At 42.6% G+C, this 20,677-nt stretch overlaps 1 protein-coding gene across 2 annotated transcripts in view; it reads left to right on the top strand.

Moving 5' to 3' along the window:
• The window catches only part of MKRN2 (makorin ring finger protein 2), a 249,289-nt gene that overhangs the window by 73,078 nt on the left and 155,534 nt on the right, over positions 1-20,677 (top strand). For both annotated transcript variants that reach the window (XM_085624857.1, XM_085624858.1), the window contains exon 3: positions 18,581-18,762. In XM_085624857.1, the coding sequence (XP_085480983.1) occupies positions 18,581-18,762 (182 nt within the window). The remainder of the gene's footprint in view (positions 1-18,580; positions 18,763-20,677) is intronic.

The following is a 20,677-nucleotide window of genomic DNA, read 5'->3' as shown; positions in this document are numbered from 1 at the left end:
CACCAAATATGTGGGGGACGCCTATACCACGCAAAATAACTGATGTTGACTGTAATATGCTGACAGATTATCTGGCTTCCTTGATGTCTGCACTACAATCTTGTCGTTCACAGGTAGCTGCAGCCTTTCCCGACAACACCGAGGTGAAACCCCATGACGTAGTTCCCGGGGACCTGGTGTTAGTGCGGAATTTCGACCGGAAGACTCAGCTGGATCCTAGGTGGAAATCGCCTCAACTTGTACTGCTCACCACGAGGACAGCCGTGAAGATCGAAGGTCGCAAAGGTTGGATACATTCAAGTCATATCAAGAAATTTCATGGACTACCGTCGGATGTAAACGTTACACCTCGCGTGTCTTCACCGATTGACTCAAAGCTTCCTTTGGTTGAACTAAGCGATAAGGAACTATACAAACTAAAAATACGGTCTAATAAGTCAGACAATTTGATTGTTTAAGTCCTCTCCAAGGTGAATCGGTCGAATTTGTCTCTGACATGTATCCCCTAGACCTGAATAGAGAAAGAAACCGAAAGATGCAGTTGAAAAAACATGCGTACTGTAAATCACTGCGTAGTCATTGCACAGTGACGTTATTAATTTTGTTTTTCTTAAGTCTTTTAATAATCACTGCAAGTATATTGTTGCACATATATCATCCTATTTCTAAACATGTTTACAATGTTACTGCTGAACATTCTTTTAGTGAATTACCCCCGCATGAGTTGTCCTATAGATTTGCGCTGCGCAATAACACTTTCATTAGTATGTTACATCATTCCCATCAGACTAGCAATGCTACAAATTGTTGGATATGTGGCCGACTCCCTCCCTATCAGAACTATAAGGGAATTCTGCCTCTCTTTCCATATCCATTCACACACAATGGCTCCTGTGGAGCATGGTTTAGTTTAAATAATTCCCTAGATTCGAATTCCGCAGTTTATCAAGACAATTGGGTATGGGGAAACCTGAACCTAGTTTTGCTTAAAGTCTGCTACCCTAACAAGGAGGGACTTCCCAAAAGAACAGGAACTGATCTAGAAAATGAAGTATATGGATTAGGTAATTTCACGCTTAATCTCATGATCCTGAATGTTGAATCCGAAGCTGCACCAATTTTGCCCGCTATGTCAGTATTTCCAGTTAAAGGTGAATTGTGTGTAAGAAAGAATGGTTCCATACATATGGGCCATAGTAGATGCACCACTGTAATAGAATTCAGTGATCAAGGCAAGTCTACATTTAGAGCTTCTCGCCATTCCTACTTCGTATGTGGTCAGACTGCATATATACGTTTGCCTCTAGATTGGGATGGTACCTGTTACATCGGATTCCTTTTGCCACCTGTTTTCCTAGCTCCTCCTGATTATCACAGAAATACTCATTTAGTACACAATAGACAGCAGAGAGATCTCCCAATTGTCGATTACACTGAAACAGCATGGGAAAAATACACAGATTTCAATAAAGGTTTCTTCCCCTATATAGGTACAGTCACTAATAGTAAGTTGATACGTAGATTAACCAGAACCCTTGAAGCAGTAGTGAACGAAACTATTTCCGCCTTAGGCAATTTAACAGAAGAGCAGTCTGCTATGCGGATTGTTGTGCTTCAAAATCGTCTTGTCCTTGACGTCATCCTGGCCGATAGGGGCGGAGCTTGTAGGGTCATCGGATCAAGTTGTTGCATTTTCATACCAGAAAATTCGCCGTCAGTATATAAAGCCATAACTCGCCTTCATAAGATTGTAAGCCAGATACACCAGAATCCAGGCACCTGGACTTGGTCCGGTTGGTTTTGGAGTGTATTGTCAGCCTGGGGATGGAGGGTCCTATCCTTCCTAGGTATTGGCTTTCTCATACTATTCAGTTGCTGCTTATGCCTACAATGTGGACCAGCGATTTGTGGTCTGTGTGCCACATCGTGTATTCCACCACCAAGATTTCATTCATCCCGGAAGAAGAAAGAAGAACAAATGATGCTATATGAACAGATCGACGGATTGATGAAGATTGATATCTCCTAAGGGCAAGTAGGGGACAAGGAGGGAATGTGGAAATATGGATTTTTATGATCAGTTATGTCCCCTATCTTGGACCCCAACGGTTTCATGTATAAGTCACAAGTACATGTATGTTCCCTCCAGTTCCAGTTATGAAGACGCAAACACATGTGCGTCCACCGTCAACATGTCCTCTTTCAGATCCGCCATGAATGGGCCGGATATTCTATTCCTAAGTATGAAAGGCCATCGGCTTTATATGGTTCATTTATCCCATTTTACAGTCCAGGCGAGTAGGCCCTGATTCTGCCATTAAGCCTTTTCCTGCCTTCTGCCTCTGAAAGCTCCAGTCTGAGCTTGCATCTGTATCCATGAACTTTGTCCTACTCCCTGCGCGGCTAACGGTGCCTGACTCGGCCTGTCTGCCTGCCAAAAACTGTATTTCACCTTCAAGATTATCTGCTCTGCTCCGCTCCTCATCCGATGCATTCCTGTCTAGCAGTTTAGGTAAACATTCTTCCAGCTACCGAGCAAAGGACCCGGCTTCTCTGTCCTCATGCAAGTAATTCATAAACCCTGTTACCATGGAATATTCCTACCCCCTCGCATCTAGTGTAGACACTTAGACGCTTGTACCCGCACTAACAGTCAGTATAGTCAGTATAGAATAAGATTCTATCCTAAGAGACCTCTCTTTTTGGATAACACAGTTCTTTAAACATAGGATATTAGATATGATTTGGGATTAGGTTGACATAACCCCAGACTTCTGTCTCCACATGTAGAGCTAAATGTCAAGTCCCTCTCTCCCCCTAGTTGCACGTCAAATCACACGTCATGCTGCTGCGCGCACATCTCTGCCAAATATTTTTGCTGACATTGCGAAATTCTTTCATGGAACCACCCATTTGTGACATCATACCTAATGACGTTCTTTAGTTACGCCTAGTTACACCCATTTTAGTTACGCATGTATGTCTTTATCTCTGTTATCAACTGTTACGCCTGCTGCATCTGTTTCACTGTAATGCCTCTTCTATAAAAATGATTACCTGTCAATAATGTATGTTCCTTCCTTCCTGAACTTTCGTGGTGATGGAATAGAAGGCCCATAATTCGAATTATGTTCCTTTGTATAGGAATAAAGCCCGTTCCGAACCTCTAATACCACGGATTCTGCCTCTTATTTTACTGAGCTATTCTTATTAATTTTCCGCATCAAATTAAGTACCGGTAATTAAATTATTTACCACAATACTCTTGCAAGTCATGTTATTCTGAACAGAAGTACATGTTTTCGGTGTCCTTTGAAGGCACAAAGTTCGTTCATGAGCGGTGAATGAAGTGGCACCTTTCAATCTTAAACGCATACATTCAGAAATCACCCTAGGATCACAAGTAAGGAAAAAACATAAATCACCCTGTGTGATATTATAGGTAACTATTTGGGACTGGACGGGCGGTATCGGGTCTGACAGTACAGTACACAAGGGGCAATACTCATGGGCAGCGAAATCGCCCAGAAGAACATTGGGGCGAGCATTTGATATATTAAAAATATGAGTCAAAGTCTCCAATGAAGCAGGGACAGCAACTAAACAAGTCGCTAGTATATCCGTCACCGATCTCATCGGTGTCAAGCAGAAATGAGGGGCTTTAGTCACTTGCTTGGCCAATGTAATCCAAAAGTTCGGCGACGAATCCCACGCAGCGAAGGAACGCGACACTCGGGTTCTCAACTCAGCCCGGGTTGATGGGATCCCTCCTCTCTCGTCGTACCAGCCCAAAAGGAGTCCAACGCCGACACATCCTGCAGCAACAGTCCAAAGAATGATCTGAAAGAGAATCAAATACAGGCATTATTCATTCTCGTAAGTAACATTTGTCAGCCGGGACTGCTTCCCAGCTATCTTTCCCTGGTCTCATAACTAAAATGGTGTTGTCTTGACCGGTTGCAATGACTTCTGCTTGTTCAGGGGGATTCTTAGGCGACTGCACCCAAACTCTGGCCCCAGGATTATCTGTGGAGCCAAAACCTTTCTGGCCTCGTACAGTTAGCAACGTTGGGGCAGTGCCTTTTGTCATCTCACCACTGAAAACAGGCATTATTAACAATTGAGCCACTCGGTCAGTTTGATGTATCAATAAGTCAACCTCACTGCTATTCAGCAGGAGCACCTTAATCTCTCCCTGATAATCACTGTCAATGATTCCTCCAAGCACCTGAATGCCTTTTACAGCCAGCCCCGATCTAGGGGCGATTAATCCGAAATTTCCAGTTGGTATATGAACACCAACACCGGTTTCAATGATGACTCGATCCTTACTTTTTATAACGGTGTCATTCATGGCATGCAAGTCTAAACCTGCCGACCCTGGGGTCGCTCTACATGGAGCCAAAGCTCCGGGAGTAATCTCCCAGTACAACACAGTCTCTCTGATCTCATTGGGCTTAGCATCAACATTCGGAGGAAACAAACGCATAAGTGGGGATTCAGCATTTAGAAAAGGACGGTTATTCAAAATCAATAGCGCTTGAGGCAAAAAATCTCGCCAATTCTTATACTTGTCATCTGTTAATTTGCGCAATTGGTCTTTCAGCAGGCCATTCAACCTCTCCACAAGACCCGAGGCCTGTGGATAATATGGTATATGAAACACCCATTCAATATTGTTTTCCACACAGAATTCCTGTACCAATCTTCCACGAAAATGGGATGCATTATCAGATTGAATTTGGAATGGCACACCATAATACATCATAATCAATTCCAATGTTTTAATAGTATTCAATTGGGTAGCTTGCTTACAGGGAAGGGCCACCAACAGACCACTGTATGTATCAACAATGGTGCAAACATATTGACAATTCCTACTCATAGGAAGTGGACCAATGTAATCAATCTGCCAAATTTGAGCGGGCAATTTCCCGCGATGTAAATGACCTTTAACAATTTGGGGCACTTTGCGCTGCCTGATATGCTGACAAATGGGACAATGTAGAATAACATTTTTGATTAAATCTAGGGGAATATAAATTCCTCGATCAGCAGCCCACCTGCTAGTGGCTTTCTCTCCAAAGTGTCCTGCTTTCTGGTGGGCCCATTTCGCCAATCCCGCAATATCAGAATCTTGCGTGTCCACCACTGCCTCAGCAATTTTAGATTTCTCATCTGCAATATTATGAAAGAATTTGTCAAGAGAGTCTATCGGGGTATGAGCATCCACATGGAAGATTGTAACAGTACTCTGTGGGAGCATTTCCCAAATCTCCTGCCATAATTCTTTTCCCCACAGTTCTTTTGAATGGATTTTCCAACTATGGGAATGCCAAGTCGGTAACCAAACTGCCAGTCCATTGGCAGTAGACCAAGAATCGGTAAAAATATGACATGTGCCAGGTAACTCTTGTTTCAGAACTTGATAAACAGCATAGAGTTCAGCAAATTGACTGCTCTTACCCTCACCAGTTGTACTCAGCAATTTTTGTGTGATCGGATTATAGGACACTGCCTTCCAATGCCGTTTCGTCCCTATGAACCTTGCTGAACCATCCGTAAACCAGACATGGTTTCTGTCCTCTGCGGACAAATCATCAAAAGGTTTACCCCATTTAACAGGAGACTCCTGTACTAAAGGTACGGAACATTCACTCTCAGTCTCAGTTGATGGCGCCCGTGCCACCTGCTCATGCAAAGATGCAACTCCTTTTTGTCCCACACGTGCCCTGTCTTGTATATACCATTTCCATTTAATCACACTCGCCTCTTGAGCGTGTCCAATTCGGTGAGTTTTCGGCGAACTCATAACCCACTGCATGATAGGAATTTCAGGTCGCAAAACTATATCATGTCCCAAAGTCAATTGCTCGGTATCCACCAGAGCCCAATAACATGCAAGTAACTGTTTCTCAAAAGGTGTATAACGCTCACCAGCATCAGGTAACTTTTTAGTCCAGAAACCTAACGGTACTCTACTCTTGCCTTGTTTCTGCCACAAACTCCAATTCGCATAAAGGCCTTGTACAGACACATTCAAATCCACATCACCATCACATACAGGCCATAAATCCAAAGCATGCTGAATTGCTTCTTTTGCCAGACTAAACGCATCTTGCTGTGGTTTACCCCATTCAAATGCATTCTTTTTACGAGTGACCTGGTACAAAGGGGCCAATATTTGACTCAAATGAGGAATATGCTGGCGCCAAAAACCAAACAAACCAATGAAGCTTTGGGCTTCTTTCCTATTTCTCGGAACTGCAAAATCAAGAATTTTCTGTTTAACCTGAGGGATCACTTCTCGGTGCCCTTCATGCCAATTAATGCCCAAAAATTTCACAGCCTGGGACGGACCTTGTAATTTATCCGGGTTGATTTCCCAACCTTTCTCACGCAAGCACTCAATGACTCTATCCAATTGGGTCTGAACTTCCTCTTGTGATTCGCCTTGGATCAAAATATCATCAATATAGTGACATATCTGAATTTGCGGATGAACCGGTACCTCAGCCAAATGCTCTGCCACCAGCCGGTGACATATCGTAGGACTATGCACATAGCCCTGGGGAAGACTTCTAAACGTCATCTGACGCCCGTTCCACGTAAAACTGAATTGTTCCTGGCACTCAGGGGCAATCGGAATCGAAAAGAAAGCATTAGCAATATCAATGGACGCATACCATGTACCTGGATGTTTTTGGATTCTTTCAATTAGGGTAATAACATCCGGTACTGCAACAGTCAAAGAGGGTGTGTGTCTATTCAATTCTCGATAATCAACAGTCATGCGCCAAGAATTATCTCTCTTACGTACAGGCCAAACAGGATTATTCCAAGCAGAAGTAACTGGGGTTATAACTCCTGCATCCACCAACTCCTGAATAGTGGTACTAATCTCTTCATGACCACCTGGAATACGATACTGCTTCTGACGAACCACTTTTGTCGCCTGGGGAACTTTTATGGGGGGCATTCTTAAACGACCAACCCGTACAGGCCTGGACGATATATAATGTTTAGTTCCAAATTGGTAACATCCATCATCTAAGTGCAAAGTCATTCCTTTCAAAATATCAATTCCAATTATGAATTCTAAGAGTGGCACCACTAATACAGAGTATTCGTTTCTAGGAATTCTACCTATTCTCATTTCAAGTAAGGTTTGAACTGCGGGAGTTTCCTTTCCACCTAATCCGGTAATTGTAAAAGGCTGACCTTTAAACTTCTTTGATTTTCCATGAATAAGAGTGGCCTCCGCTCCTGTATCTACCAATGCTCGGGCCCTTTGGATATTACGATGTCTCCAATAAATATCAATATCTACATAGGGTCTATTATCTCTGTGAGCCCATCTGTGTACTGGAGCTTGACCTATTTCCTAGTCCTTTTTACTGTGTTCTGTGTACCAGGATAAATCAGGATAAAGACTCTCACGTTTCCTAGGTATCGATACCTCCTGTTCATATCCATCTCCATTACGAAATGGATTACTGTTCTCTGCATTGTACTGCGGGTTTCGATCGGCCAATATATGTCGATCCTCTCTCCTTCTCAACTCAGGGGATTGATCCCTATCATCTCTACGTCTGCTGTTAACATAATCATCTCTCCCCCTCTCTCTTTCCCCCTCTCTCTCCCTGTCTCTCTCACGACGGGGGGACAAATCACGTACATAACGTCGATCATCACGACGATCAGAGCGCCCACGGCGGTCGTCATCACCGCTACCGTCAGAAAAACCACGATCACACTCAGTCGTCCGAACACGCCGGGCACCCTCCTTTCGATCCAAGCCACGTTTGCGAAACATTTCCCACAAACGAGAAGTAGTCTCACCATCAATGTCCTCCTTCCGCACACCATCGGCCATAAGACCAAAAAACATATCACGTCTAGTAAGTTTATTATCACCAGGAGTACGAGTGTCAGGCCGGGACTGCCGTTCAGGTTTAAACCACTCACCCAACTCACCGAGTTGGCGTACTGATTCCAGCACCACAGATAACATGTTACCAGTCTGATTAATCAATAAAGTCATCATGACCTGCTTATAAGCAACAGGGGAAGAACGAATAATACGATAACGCACAGAAGATGTCAAGAAACCATCAAGCAACCTGTCGGCAGTATTTAGAAAAATCGCCGTTTTCATCACCTCCTCTTTGAGACGTTGCGCAGCATCGCGCAAAGTATACCACGGTTTGTCATTCATAGGCCAGTCAGACTCAGTAGGATATTTTTGATTACAACCCTCAGTCGCCAATTGAAGCAAAGAAATTTGACCACCACCATTAAAGTTACGAAAATGATCCTGTACAGTAGAATCCGAACTCAAGGAACAAAACTTCAAACAATCGCCAGCATCCAACATAATGCCAGCAGCGCCCAGTTCATAAAGGCGCTCCATCCATGTGAGTAAGGTCTCACCAGCTCGCTGCCGAAATCGCTGCAAAATATCACTAATTTCTTGTTGAGTAAAATCCTCCAAAGAGTCTAAAGCAATACCATTCGGAGCACCGGGAGCCTGCTGCACCTTCCGCCGAAAAACTGGATGCACCGAGACCGCGGGACGAGCATCACAAGGAGCTCGACCAGGACACGTAGAGGAACAATCAGTGTAAGAAGCATCGACTCCGCTCGAAGGACGAGCGCAATCACGGGGTGCACCATCAGAGGCGCAAGAAGCAGACTTACAATCACGGCCGGAGCGAGAGGACTCGCGCTTGGAAGACTCCTCACCCGAGGAAGGAGAATCACTCGAGTTCCAGATATTACCATCCCATTCATCAGGATTCCAATCCAGTCCGGCTTTCGCCACGACCAGACGCACCTTTCGCGTCGAAACCCGACCACGGCGATTCTTGTATTTATAACGAGCAATTCGCACAGCCGCCCTCTCGGCAATAGTTTGGTACGTCTCAAGTTTATCAGCAAGCAACTTATTTTGACACCGCAACAAAGTATGAGCATTCTGAATCTCAACAAAGTTCGCTTCCAAATCCTTATGCAAGTTCTGTAACTTCAACAACCTCTCATGCAGAATCCTGTACGCAGACAGAACAATCCAACCTCTGCGCCCCAAAAAGGGAAGCTCATCACCCTTAGATACCGGCGCCTTCTGTAAACAAGTAATCACATTAGCCGGCTCCGCCAGCTCCAAAAAAGAATTCCAATTCTCACTCAAACCAGTAGAATCAGCCCACTCACGGGCTAAGGCTTCATAAGGCGTCGAATCCCAGCCGGGAATATCAATGGGTAACTTAAAAGTAGATTTCGACTTTCTAGAAAACATCTTTGAAAAGAAAAAAAAAGAGAAAAAGAGAAAGAAGAAAGAAGAAAAAGAAAAAAAAACTACACTCACAATTATATAGAAATAATATACAAACGAAACCACGCACGCACCGAAAGCAAACACGATACAACCACAACGCACACAGGTTTCGTAAACGGTTCGTGACGCCAAATGTTCTGCTTGGGTTTTCGGATCAGATAGAACCCGCTCATCAGAGCCTCACTAACCCAGCCAGAACGTTACCCCCTCCCTAGAACCTATTTACAATAGTGCAACTACATATATCTTACCACCTAAGGACAGGGAATTCCTACTATACATACCAAGACCTCTTATAATCGGCGGCCTCGCGATCCCATACGGATCCAGACCTCTCTGCCCATACGACAGTATCACAAGTGGCGGCCTCACGGTCCCATACGAACCCAGACCTCTCTACCCAGACGGCAGTCTCAGCACAATCGGCGGCCTCGCGATCCCCTACGAATCCAGACCTCTCTGCCCATACGACAGTATCACAAGTGGCGGCCTTGCGGTCCCATACGAACCCAGACCTCTCTACCCAGACGGCAGTCTCAGCACAATCGGCGGCCTCGCGATCCCATACGGATCCAGACCTCTCTGCCCATACGACAGTATCACAAGTGGCGGCCTCGCGGTCCCATACGAACCCAGACCTCTCTGCCCATACGACAGTATCACAAGTGGCGGCCTCGCGGTCCCATACGAACCCAGACCTCTCTACCCAGACGGCAGTCTCAGCACAATCGGCGGCCTCGCGATCCCCTACGAATCCAGACCTCTCTGCCCATACGACAGTATCACAAGTGGCGGCCTCGCGGTCCCATACGAACCCAGACCTCTCTGCCCATACGACAGTATCACAAGTGGCGGCCTCGCGGTCCCATACGAACCCAAACCTCTCTACCCAGACGGCAGTCTCAGCACAATCGGCGGCCTCGCGATCCCCTACGAATCCAGACCTCTCTGCCCATACGACAGTATCACAAGTGGCGGCCTCGCGATCCTATACGAATCCAGACCTCTCTACCTAGACGGCAGTCTCATACGACAGTTCATCCTATGATCACCATAACATACAAAAAGGGAATCAGTCTCACTATTCATCAGATCACACAAGGATTGCCAGTTCAAGCATAGCCTGTTTTCAGGTTCGAGGGGCTTCTCTTTCCCTTATTCAGTTACCACTTACCTGATCAGGGTTAACATCTGTTCATGTAGCCGCAGCTGACTAGAAGAATAGGCTACCCTCTCATACAAGAACACGCAGCACATGTTGGTTCACTACAAACTGGATACTTTATTACTCATTACATACACAATCACATAACATTACGATATAACACATAACCTGCAAAGAAAAGTGAAAGATTAAGTTGTACACTCTAATAAGAAAGGGTCGACATCACCTTAGTAGTATGTAGCCTGCACTCAGTGGTCATCTAGGTTCCCTTCTCGTCTGTGCCTCGGCTCGCCTGGAATCACCCTTCTCCGAGTCACTGGGACGTCTTCCTTATCGGCTACTCTCTCCTCTCTGGCTATTCTGCTAGGAAAGCATCTGTCTCTCGGTTCTTCTCCGCCTTCAAGATGGCGTCTGTCTTCCCTGGAATAAGTATTAGCTTTACTGCTAACGGCTAGATGCCGCCTACGGACTGAACATGTAACTGCCTCAGACTTTCACTAATATAGAGGTGCGTTTCCTCATGGAAAATTCCGGCCCGTAACCTGCCGCCCACCAAATTCTTGTACCTCCCCGTACCAAGGACACGTTCCCAGCCGGCCGGCCTGATGTAGTGTCTTCGGCATGAAGAAAAATACAATCCTTCGATAAGGGCCGGCCTGAACCGGTTCTCTCCAAGCGAATAACACCTCATAACTAAAACATTACGTTTGACCTAGAAGCATCCCAAGCTGCCGGAGCAGAAAGAAAGATGGAGTCTCTCCCGTTTGAGGCCTACCAGGCCTGAATTCAGCACAGCTCCGTGAAATACCCTCACTACAGGACAGGTTATCCCTAATACTAACGAATCTATCCCCTAGGCTATGTGTGCAAGCCCTGATCTATGGGGAAGAGCACAGGATCATGTCGAAGTGCCTAGTAAATAGGCTCCATTCACTACTCTAACCCTTAGACTTGAATGGTAAGAGACTGAAGTCACATTTAATCATCTTTTCCTCACAAGAAGGCCGGGAAAATCGAGCAGAACAGACGGAGAAAACGCTCCGACCGACGGTTCGTACCCTGTTTTTCCAGGATCGTAATCGGCACATAGGTCTTACTTGTGCAGCAACTTCTGTTCTAGGATTTTTAAAAAATGTAGTTGTACTTCAAAATCTCCAAACAGTGGATCCGTTTTAATTTTTTTACATTTGATCGGAAGAGTGACCTTTTGATTAAAAAAAAGAAAAAGGCTGGAGAAATGTAATTTCTTTAATAAAGGCATAATCACTGTTTCTTTATAGAAAATTACATTCACGAACATCTTAAATGCTATGTCATATTAAGAAAGGGACCATTCTGAGCTAAGAGGAAAACAATATTCACTAATGTATAGAGACAGCTGATGGGAAAGTGACTAGTGTATCTGTGCTTGCTGCACAGCATTGACATGACATTAAAATTGTAAACAAAAGTGAAGAGAAGGACCAAAATTAACGGTAGTAGGTTCACTTATCTTTTGTATTATCTAGAATAGCAGAGAGAGAGAGCTACAAAAATACCTGAAAGCTCTAGCAATGATGTACCGTCAACAAAATACGTGATCCAGATTATCTAAAACAGCATAGTAGTGTAATGGCACCCTAATTGGGGGACTTGTGGATAGTTTAGTGGTGTATTGCTGTAATAACTTATAAAAGGGCACTCAAATGTTTAATAATGTAATTCAGAATGGGTTGCACAGAGGCTGCTGCTAATTGACGACTTAGGTTGACCTAATGTTGACTTCTGAATTCAGTTGTTTTAAAAAATGAGTACAAATAATTTTGCAGGTTTGCCTCTAGCAACATTTCATTTCTTTCATACACTGAGGCATTTTTAAAATTCTTTTGGAAGAATTGTGTAATGTGCGATACTGGGGACGAAGAGCTGGGACCTACAAGTAAAGTAGACCTGGCATGCAGTGAGAGTCTGGAGGAGCACAATATGCAAGGGCAAAAACTGAGATATTGTAAGGGCAATGTAGCCTTTACTATAAGGTTTAGGTGAGGTGTTTACCACGCCTGATCAATAACGTTACCCGGGGTGACGTATATACTGAGTTCAATAATTACCTCCAAGTTTTTCTCTTGGAAATGAGGCATAACCTACAAAATCTGTGTTTAAAACACCGAATTACACATATTTACCTATGTTCTTATCTACATCTTTTTCACTGATAATTTTCACTAGGTTTGCCCTGCCAGCATCTCTTATGAGAAACAGGGACGTAGGGTGCAATAATTATCTCATAACCTGAAATTCCGATCTCACTGAAACCTTCTTTATCACAGGTATCAGAAATGTATCCTGAGATAGTAAAGTAGAAGTACAACAATTCATTTTTTATTATTATATTTTGAGACAGTGATAGAAATAGGAAATGTTGGCAAATAATAATTTGAAGTCTTTCTAAAGCAGGATCTATTGAGATTTCTGAAATGCTTCCTTTCCCTGTGTGGATTAGGCCAGCAAGTGGGCCCTAGTCATCCCCAATACATTCAGGCAAGTGTTGCGAAAAGCATTCCATGTACTTAAGTAGTCATCTAATTTTCTAAAAAGTTAAAGCATAGCCGGTGATGCATATTTCATAACAAACGGATTGCTTCTGGTACTTACCAGAAGAGAGAATTCACTGCAAGGCGGGGAGGAGAAGCACATGGCTTGCTGCCTTTGATTCCATTGTTAGGTGCAGACCAGGCCTGGATGAATTTTCCTTTACACCAGCATAATCTTGCATAATGTTACAAAGTGTAAGTTATGCTTGTTATGCAAGAGTCGCCAAATTATGCCCTTCTGCCACGTGGCATAATACCGCTGCATTTGCGGCAAATGTTTTGTGCGAATATATGTGAACAGCTAGAACATAAGTGCCTGTTGCTTATGACACATGTTTTTTGAGCTGTTTGCTTTTTTAGCGCAAAAATGGGCACAGGGGTGGATGTTGCCTAAAATATAGCGGTTTTGCATTTTGTAGAATTTTTGTAGAATTTTGCGTATCTATATAAAGGTGAATAACGTGACTTTTGCATACCCTTAGTGTTGGTTGCTCCCCTAATGAGCACAACTTGTATCATATTTTAGTGGGGTTGGGGCCTCACAGTGCATCCTAGCGGTGCTTCAACTCTGAATCAAACACTATGAATACTGTGAGTAAATGGATGCTTTTCACTACATTTAGCAGAATGCATTGGAAAAAACTGGGACAGGGTTCACAGTTGGTGTGTGACCCACTCAGTGAAATGAAAAATAAAAAAAGTAATCAGTGCTGCGTTTGTCATTGTGTAATGTCCCAGCAAGGGAATGAAAGTATTTTGTATTTGAAAAAATAGACTTACAAATAAGTTAAAAAGACAAAATAGCTGAAAACAGTTTAATCTAACCAATACATTTGCCATTTTAAATTTTTTACGGAATTTAGTATGTCGCCAGGATCTTAAAATTAAACTTAAAATCATACATTCTCTAAGCAGAACAGCTATTCTACCAAAACACTTTAAAAAAAAAAAAAAAAAAAAAAAAAAAAAAAATTCCAGTGCTACTAAACAATATAGACCCTCGTCACCAAGGTAAGTAAACAAGGAGTTAAAAATAGTAGTAAATATATACATCCCTATATGTTTATCTGGACAATATGTTGGTCACTAATATTCTGGAAAAGACATGTTTGCAGGTTAATAGTAGTGATTTCATTATTATGAGTTGTAGACCAAGATCTTGGTACGATATTCACAAAATATTTGCTCCTTCTTGTGTTTCCTTCTATCAAATGGAGGTGGGCTCCAAAATGATGTTATATTTCTGTCAAGTGTTATGAATGGTGTGGGCTGTCGTGCTTTTCCAGGAATCGCTATATCAAGCTTTACCCCAGGTTTTTGATATTCGTAGATTCACTTTTTTTCAAAGAAAACAGGACATCCGTTTGTATTTTTTCAAATAAACATCTTATTGTCTTAGTATAGATCAGAATTTTGTATCTCTGACAGGGAGGTGGAGCGGAAAGCACATCTGTCATCAGAATTCTGTCATCTGAATTCAGGCATGAAAGTGTTTGAAAGGGAGAACTCTCTTTATACAAGAAAGTGCAGCATGTGGCAGACTTAGGCTGATATCTTGAATTCAGTAGAGCTTCCTCTAAATAAGGTTTCTAGACATAATTCAGCTTAGCCATAATATCACGCAACAGCCAAGACTATCAGGTCTTTTGGCAAAATTAGGCTTCGAGTTATTAACCTTCTTATGCCCATTATGCCTACTGGCATGTAGGGCAGCAACAAAGGACCGCCACTTCTGTCTGCTTTGTGCAAGTTTCTGTATGATGCTCCAGCTGTGTTTCAGGGTCTTCATTTCTGTTTCCACAGCTCGCCTCCAGGTGTTCTTTGGCCTGCCTCTCTTCCAAGTCTAGTCTTCTGATTCTGTGGCCCATCTAGCTCCATCTTTTTCTCATAATGATGATGTCCAGTCTCTCTTGCTTGCATCTGGTGAGCAGTTCCTAGTTGGAGATGAGTCAGTGCCAGAAAATTAGCATTATCACAATGAAGAATATTAAGACCATTATTTTTCATTTGCTGTATTTGTTATGTAATGTAAAAGGAGCTTGTGTAGCGCAACTGCTACTCCATAGAGTGTGCTGGTGCTCGACATCTGACCGGTGTGAGACCGAGGGGCAGACACTGGAAAGCTAGCTGTTAGAGAAGAACCAAGTTTTCAGCTTCTTCCTACATGGAGTGGTGGGGGTAAGACGTCTTAGTTCCAGCTATGAATAGTCCTTCTTTTTAGTAAATAGAGAATCTTCCTTTTGTTTCTGGGTTCGATCACTTTATTGTCAGCCTGTTCTTGTTGCTATACCAGCACAGCAATGTGATCTTGCATATAATTGTATCATCTGTGTGCGGTCTCTGTAGACCCCAGTATTTCTCCTCGTATTGTAGACCGAGTGTAACTGTGTATTACATATATATTTAGTTTTAAATTACATGCCTGATGTTTGTCACCTTCTTCTTTTTTTTTTTTTTTTTTTTTAATTGTTTTTTTGGCCTGCTTTTTTGTGTGGTTTTGGTCTTTCTGGGGGTCGCACCTCTTTCATTACCGCTAATACTATTAGAAAAGTGTTCCATGAGTTGTCTCCCTCTTTGTTTGCGTAAGGTAGCTAAAGTTTTATTTTCTGCATTCGCACATTATTCCAGGTCTTTCAGCTGAAGTTTTGTAGAAGACCCTATCATTGTTTTCCAGGCCATAGCTATCCTACATTTTGCTAGAATATAGGTCAGGTCACATTTAAGCTTTCAGATCTAGTGCATATGCTGTTCGCGTGCTTTTCAGGCCCCGTCTGACACTTCAGGTGTCACGTTGACCAATGTTCTCCAGTACTTTGCAATTTATGTGCATTACCATACCATGTGGAAGAAGTCAACTGTGGGCATTCTTAATCTCTGACAACTGCCACAGGGCACATATAGCCAATTATCTTTGGGGAGAGAGGGAGAGATGTGTCTTGTAAATAACTGCATTGAGTAAAGTTTACCGTGGACACCTTTTTTGTTAATTGTAGACACTTGGTCCACTCTACATCTCGGGTTTCTGTGCCAAACATAACCTCCCACTTCTGTCTCAGACCAGTGATATCCGAGTTAGAGACAGTCAGCATAAGCCTGCTGTAGTTTGTGGAACTATTCGATAAGGTAACATTGCTAAGAGACCATATGTCCATCCTAGCTCATTTGTTTACTTTAAAAATGATAATGGCAAACTTGGATATCACAGTAGCAAATTCATTTACAAACAGAGGGCTCCATGTGGAGGAGAGCTAGGCTGCCCTTGTGAGGAATTCTGTCTGGTAGCAATCTTCAAATATCTTTATAAGTGACATAATGATGAAGAATTAATTACCAGTTTGTAGATGGTACTACAGATGTATTATCCAAGAATGGATGCTCATATAATGATTTCAAGAGTAATCTGCAAGATGTACTGAAAACCATCAGCAGTCGGGTGCAAATCTATGATCCAGGAATGCAGAAAATCTGTGAGCTCAAGGTTGCTCCTTCCAAACTCCTTGGACTCTTTTGAGCCAAGGTGCAGCTGCTACATCAAACAATTATGTTGGTAGTTGAAAATTACAGCCATTACTGTACCATGAAAATTCAAATATTGTATCTGTATTTTTTTGTGTCACAGAAGGAAGGTCTTAGCCACACAAGTATGTCTTAACAAAGATAGTTTTATATTTTCATATCAGTTAGGCATTTCTTTCACCAGTTTTTTTTTTTTTTCTTCTGCCAAACCTTTATACTGGAGTCGCACTCAAGAAATTAGGCGTAGCGGTCAACAGTTCTTTGTAGCTTTTTTTCCCCTCTATATGTTGCACACCTCTTTGAAGTGTAACTTGAATTAGTATATTGGGGGTTGCATATAGGGCTTTTATGAAATAGGCAATAGAATGTTGCCTGGTTATCCAATAGCTTATTTCACAATATGGAAGGCAGCTGTGTTTGTTTTAGGGAAATAAATCATCTGCAATATCCGTAGTGAAAACATTATGGTATATATCTTTGTCTAGCACGGCACTTGGCTCTGGTAGTTTTCAAGATGTCCAAACAGGGCAAAAGGCCTTATAGAATATTTTTTGGTAGAATTACTTTACCGTCCGTAATTCTTCCCAGCAATATACTGCTTACTTCCCTATACAAAGAATGGTTTTTTTCTTCAACAGATATTTTGTGCAAAAGATTAATGCACATTTCTGTAACTCTGGTGTTACAGCTTGATATCATTTAAATCGACCTCCTAATGAGGTAAAGCTGTCGATAAGCTATAATAAGCGCATTGTGATTTGTACAAAAATGTACTCTCATAAGTGAGTCTGCAGTTTCTAACCGAACCATCATATAACAAATATTTAAACTCTTGATGCCTGAAGTATGGAAATCATGTTAACCTGTTGTGAAACCTTCCCACCCCCACAACTCACTCCAAAATCGAGGGGCATACCCGGAAGGATATCCGTAGTTCATAGGGGAACTTGCTTATTGCTTCCCTGTCATAGGGAAGTAAAACTGGCAGGTATCTCTCACTCTTCTCTATGACGAGTTAGGCTCAACTAGATCTAGAGTGTTATTAGTTCGACAACTCTGTCAGAGATGCTCTCATCTGTATGGGATATTGTTGTTGCGTGTACTCTCGCCCTGGCGTATGAAAGCAGTAGACACAGACCGTAATTGGTCTTTATAATGATTGGTTATTTGTTATGTAGAATCGAAACACAAATCTTGTGTATCAGGATGATCAATATAAGAAGATGAATAATAGAAAAACCCTAAGCATTGTATACCACACGTCCCTAATATCTATAACAATTAGTCTAACATCCACATAACACTTGTGTCTATATAATCAGCTCATGAAAAATGGTATTGGCTGAATTTTTAGTGCCTATGCTTACTAGGGTATGCCAACCCATATTTTATCCCCACATACCTCTAAGAAGCTTCTTCAGGCCTACAGTCGAATTTTGGCTCTCCAGCATTCTTGCCAGGGAATCCAGTGTTCGGGTCTACCCCTTCCAAATTCTCAGGTTTCTTTACACCTTTCTCGCCAATGATTCTGTATTGGGAGGGGAACTTCTGTACAGCGCCTCATATCTGTATCCCTGCACGAACAATCCCTCAGTTAGGGACTTATCTGCAAGGCAAACTATTGTACCAGACATGCTTCCCTCTATAATAGCTCCATGTCCAGCCAAAAGGCATTGTAGTGTTGCACTGTACACGTACCTTTCCAAACAGCATTCTGGAAGTGTCCTCTTTGCTGCATTTGTGTTAGTACAACTAATGTCATCCTGAGACTTTCATATATACTCACTAATGAATTCCTGCGGTCATGTTTATCGTACACTTAGGCCTGATTTGTATGTAACATGCACATCATCAGATAAGCCCTAACACTTGCATTAAATAAGTTACAAAACCAGTATTGCAGGAAAGCCATGTTGTTATGGTATTGTTCAACATGTTATTCTGTTTCATTGAGGAATAAAGGGAAACATTTTTCATGCTTTTTTTAAGGTATGATCACATCAGACCTATGGGTGCGTGTGGTGTGACAGCAGCAGCAGTACCACTCACTTTACCACCACCAGTTTTCCAGATCCCTCTCCCCCCACCTGAGCCCATGACCTCTTTCATTACCAGCAAACCTCATGATTCAGGAAGACGTGAAAAGAAACCGTTGGTACTTCGTAACAGAGGTGAGTTAGAAGTGACTTTTCACAATGTTATCATATTGTTCCAAAAATTATAATTATTTTCTGAATATATTAAACATTTTCATATCATTGTGTCTTAGTGAGTGATTATTTCCAACCACATGATGAGTTTTGCATAGTTTTTAACTTCTTGACTGTCAAATATTTGCAGCATAATGCATATGACCATCTACACTGATACGTTCCGCTAGTTATGATTTCAGCATCTACGTAATTATCAAATTACTACTCTCTGATCATCAAGTGTCAATAAATGTTATGGTTGGTAAGGCTCTGATTCATAAAAACCGATCCTTTCTGACCGCAAAATGGCATTTTTCTTAAATTCACAATACCCAAATAGTGATTTGGTAACCTGTTACCAAATCTCACCGAATCGCTAATTGGGTTTGGGAATGAATCCAGATTCAGCATTTGGAAGAGGCATGTTAAGGGTGTCCCTTCCAGATACCTAATCTTTAACAAATTTAGTCGCAAAGCATTATTATTTTACTACTTCCTCAAAGTAGGTGGTAAGCCATTTGGAAATGGAATGGTTCAATATGGGACCCCTTTCATTTGTGAATGTTCACAAAATGTTTTTTATGATCAGGCAGTGATCCATGAAACCATTGCTTGCTTATAAACATAGTTTATGTAATTTTTCTCTTTCTTTTTTCAAACGCATCCCTTTTTCCTCTAAGGAACACAGCAGAGCCCAGCTGGCCCGCTGTCATTGTAGCCAATCGTAGTGGGTTGTAATATACAAATTACCTAATGCATATTAATGAGGTGGTTCGAATTGTGGGCCACTACGTATCTGTATTTTGAATTGCTGAAAGTCATAGGTTGTGATGGAAGGGAAGGAGTAGGGGGTACGTTAACTGGGGCGGTAGGTGGAGCAGCTTCAGAGACTGATGCACCTGGTGTGGGTTGTTGTTGCTGATGGGGAACAACGGGATATATCCGTTCTGGGGCATATGGTGGCAGGGGTTGGGTATCTAATAAGGTCTCCATTAAAGGATCACCATCTTCCTGAGCCATATAGGACTTATCAATTTGCAACCGAAATCTTCTGTCTTGGCGTTCTATTCCTTTCTCCTGCTTCTCCTTGCCGTAAGCTACAGCCTTTAGTGTAAGGATCTGCATATTTCATTTTCTGGTATCTTTCTCCATTTTTAATCGTCTCTGCTTGGCCTCCTTCTGCTAAGTGCGAAGGGATTCAAACATAGACTGTCTTCTGCGTCTTTTGAAAAACTGTTCCTGAAGAAATCCTATCTTTTGTTTGGCAAAGGAGCCTGTCAAAGGCCACTGTAACTCTGCATTGTCCCTCGTATATTTGTGCCATAACGTACAAAACATAATAGGGCCAAGGCCATGTTTTTATATACCTATCAAAATTAGGACTACCTTTAGGAGGTGCAGGCTGGGATTCTGCCAACCGTGCATCTTTAGAACAATAATAACAGCACAAACTCTGAATCTTACTGAAACCAGTCATTGCAAAGAAAAGAGAAACAGAGTCCTTATTTTACCTGGCAAAGTATTTGCAAACACTTTTCACCAAACCGTCCTAGAGCTGAAACAAAACCTATTTATGCTGGTACCACATAAACTGAAACAGACTCGCCTGGTGTCAGGTGCACCAATAGACCGATTCTCCACTGCCGACTCCCTGACCAAACAGTCAGATCACAGGTTCGCTGTTCAGGACTCCAGTCCGGATGACCGCTGGGCGAGGCAGCCTCCGGTGGGACAGAGGCAGCAGCTGCGAGAAACGTATCTCTTCGTGCAGGGATCCCTGAGCCGTCAGTCTGACCTGATGATGTGCTCTTCCTCCCCTCCGTCTTTGGATAATGGATGGGTCATGCCCCTATGGATTCCCTGTTCGGGCGCCAACTGAAGGAAGTGATCCGAC

The sequence above is a fragment of the Triturus cristatus genome, chromosome 9 (genome assembly GCF_964204655.1).
Source record: "Triturus cristatus chromosome 9, aTriCri1.1, whole genome shotgun sequence".
Lineage (NCBI taxonomy): Eukaryota > Metazoa > Chordata > Amphibia > Caudata > Salamandridae > Triturus > Triturus cristatus.
This window is presented reverse-complemented; position numbering and strand designations above follow the sequence as displayed.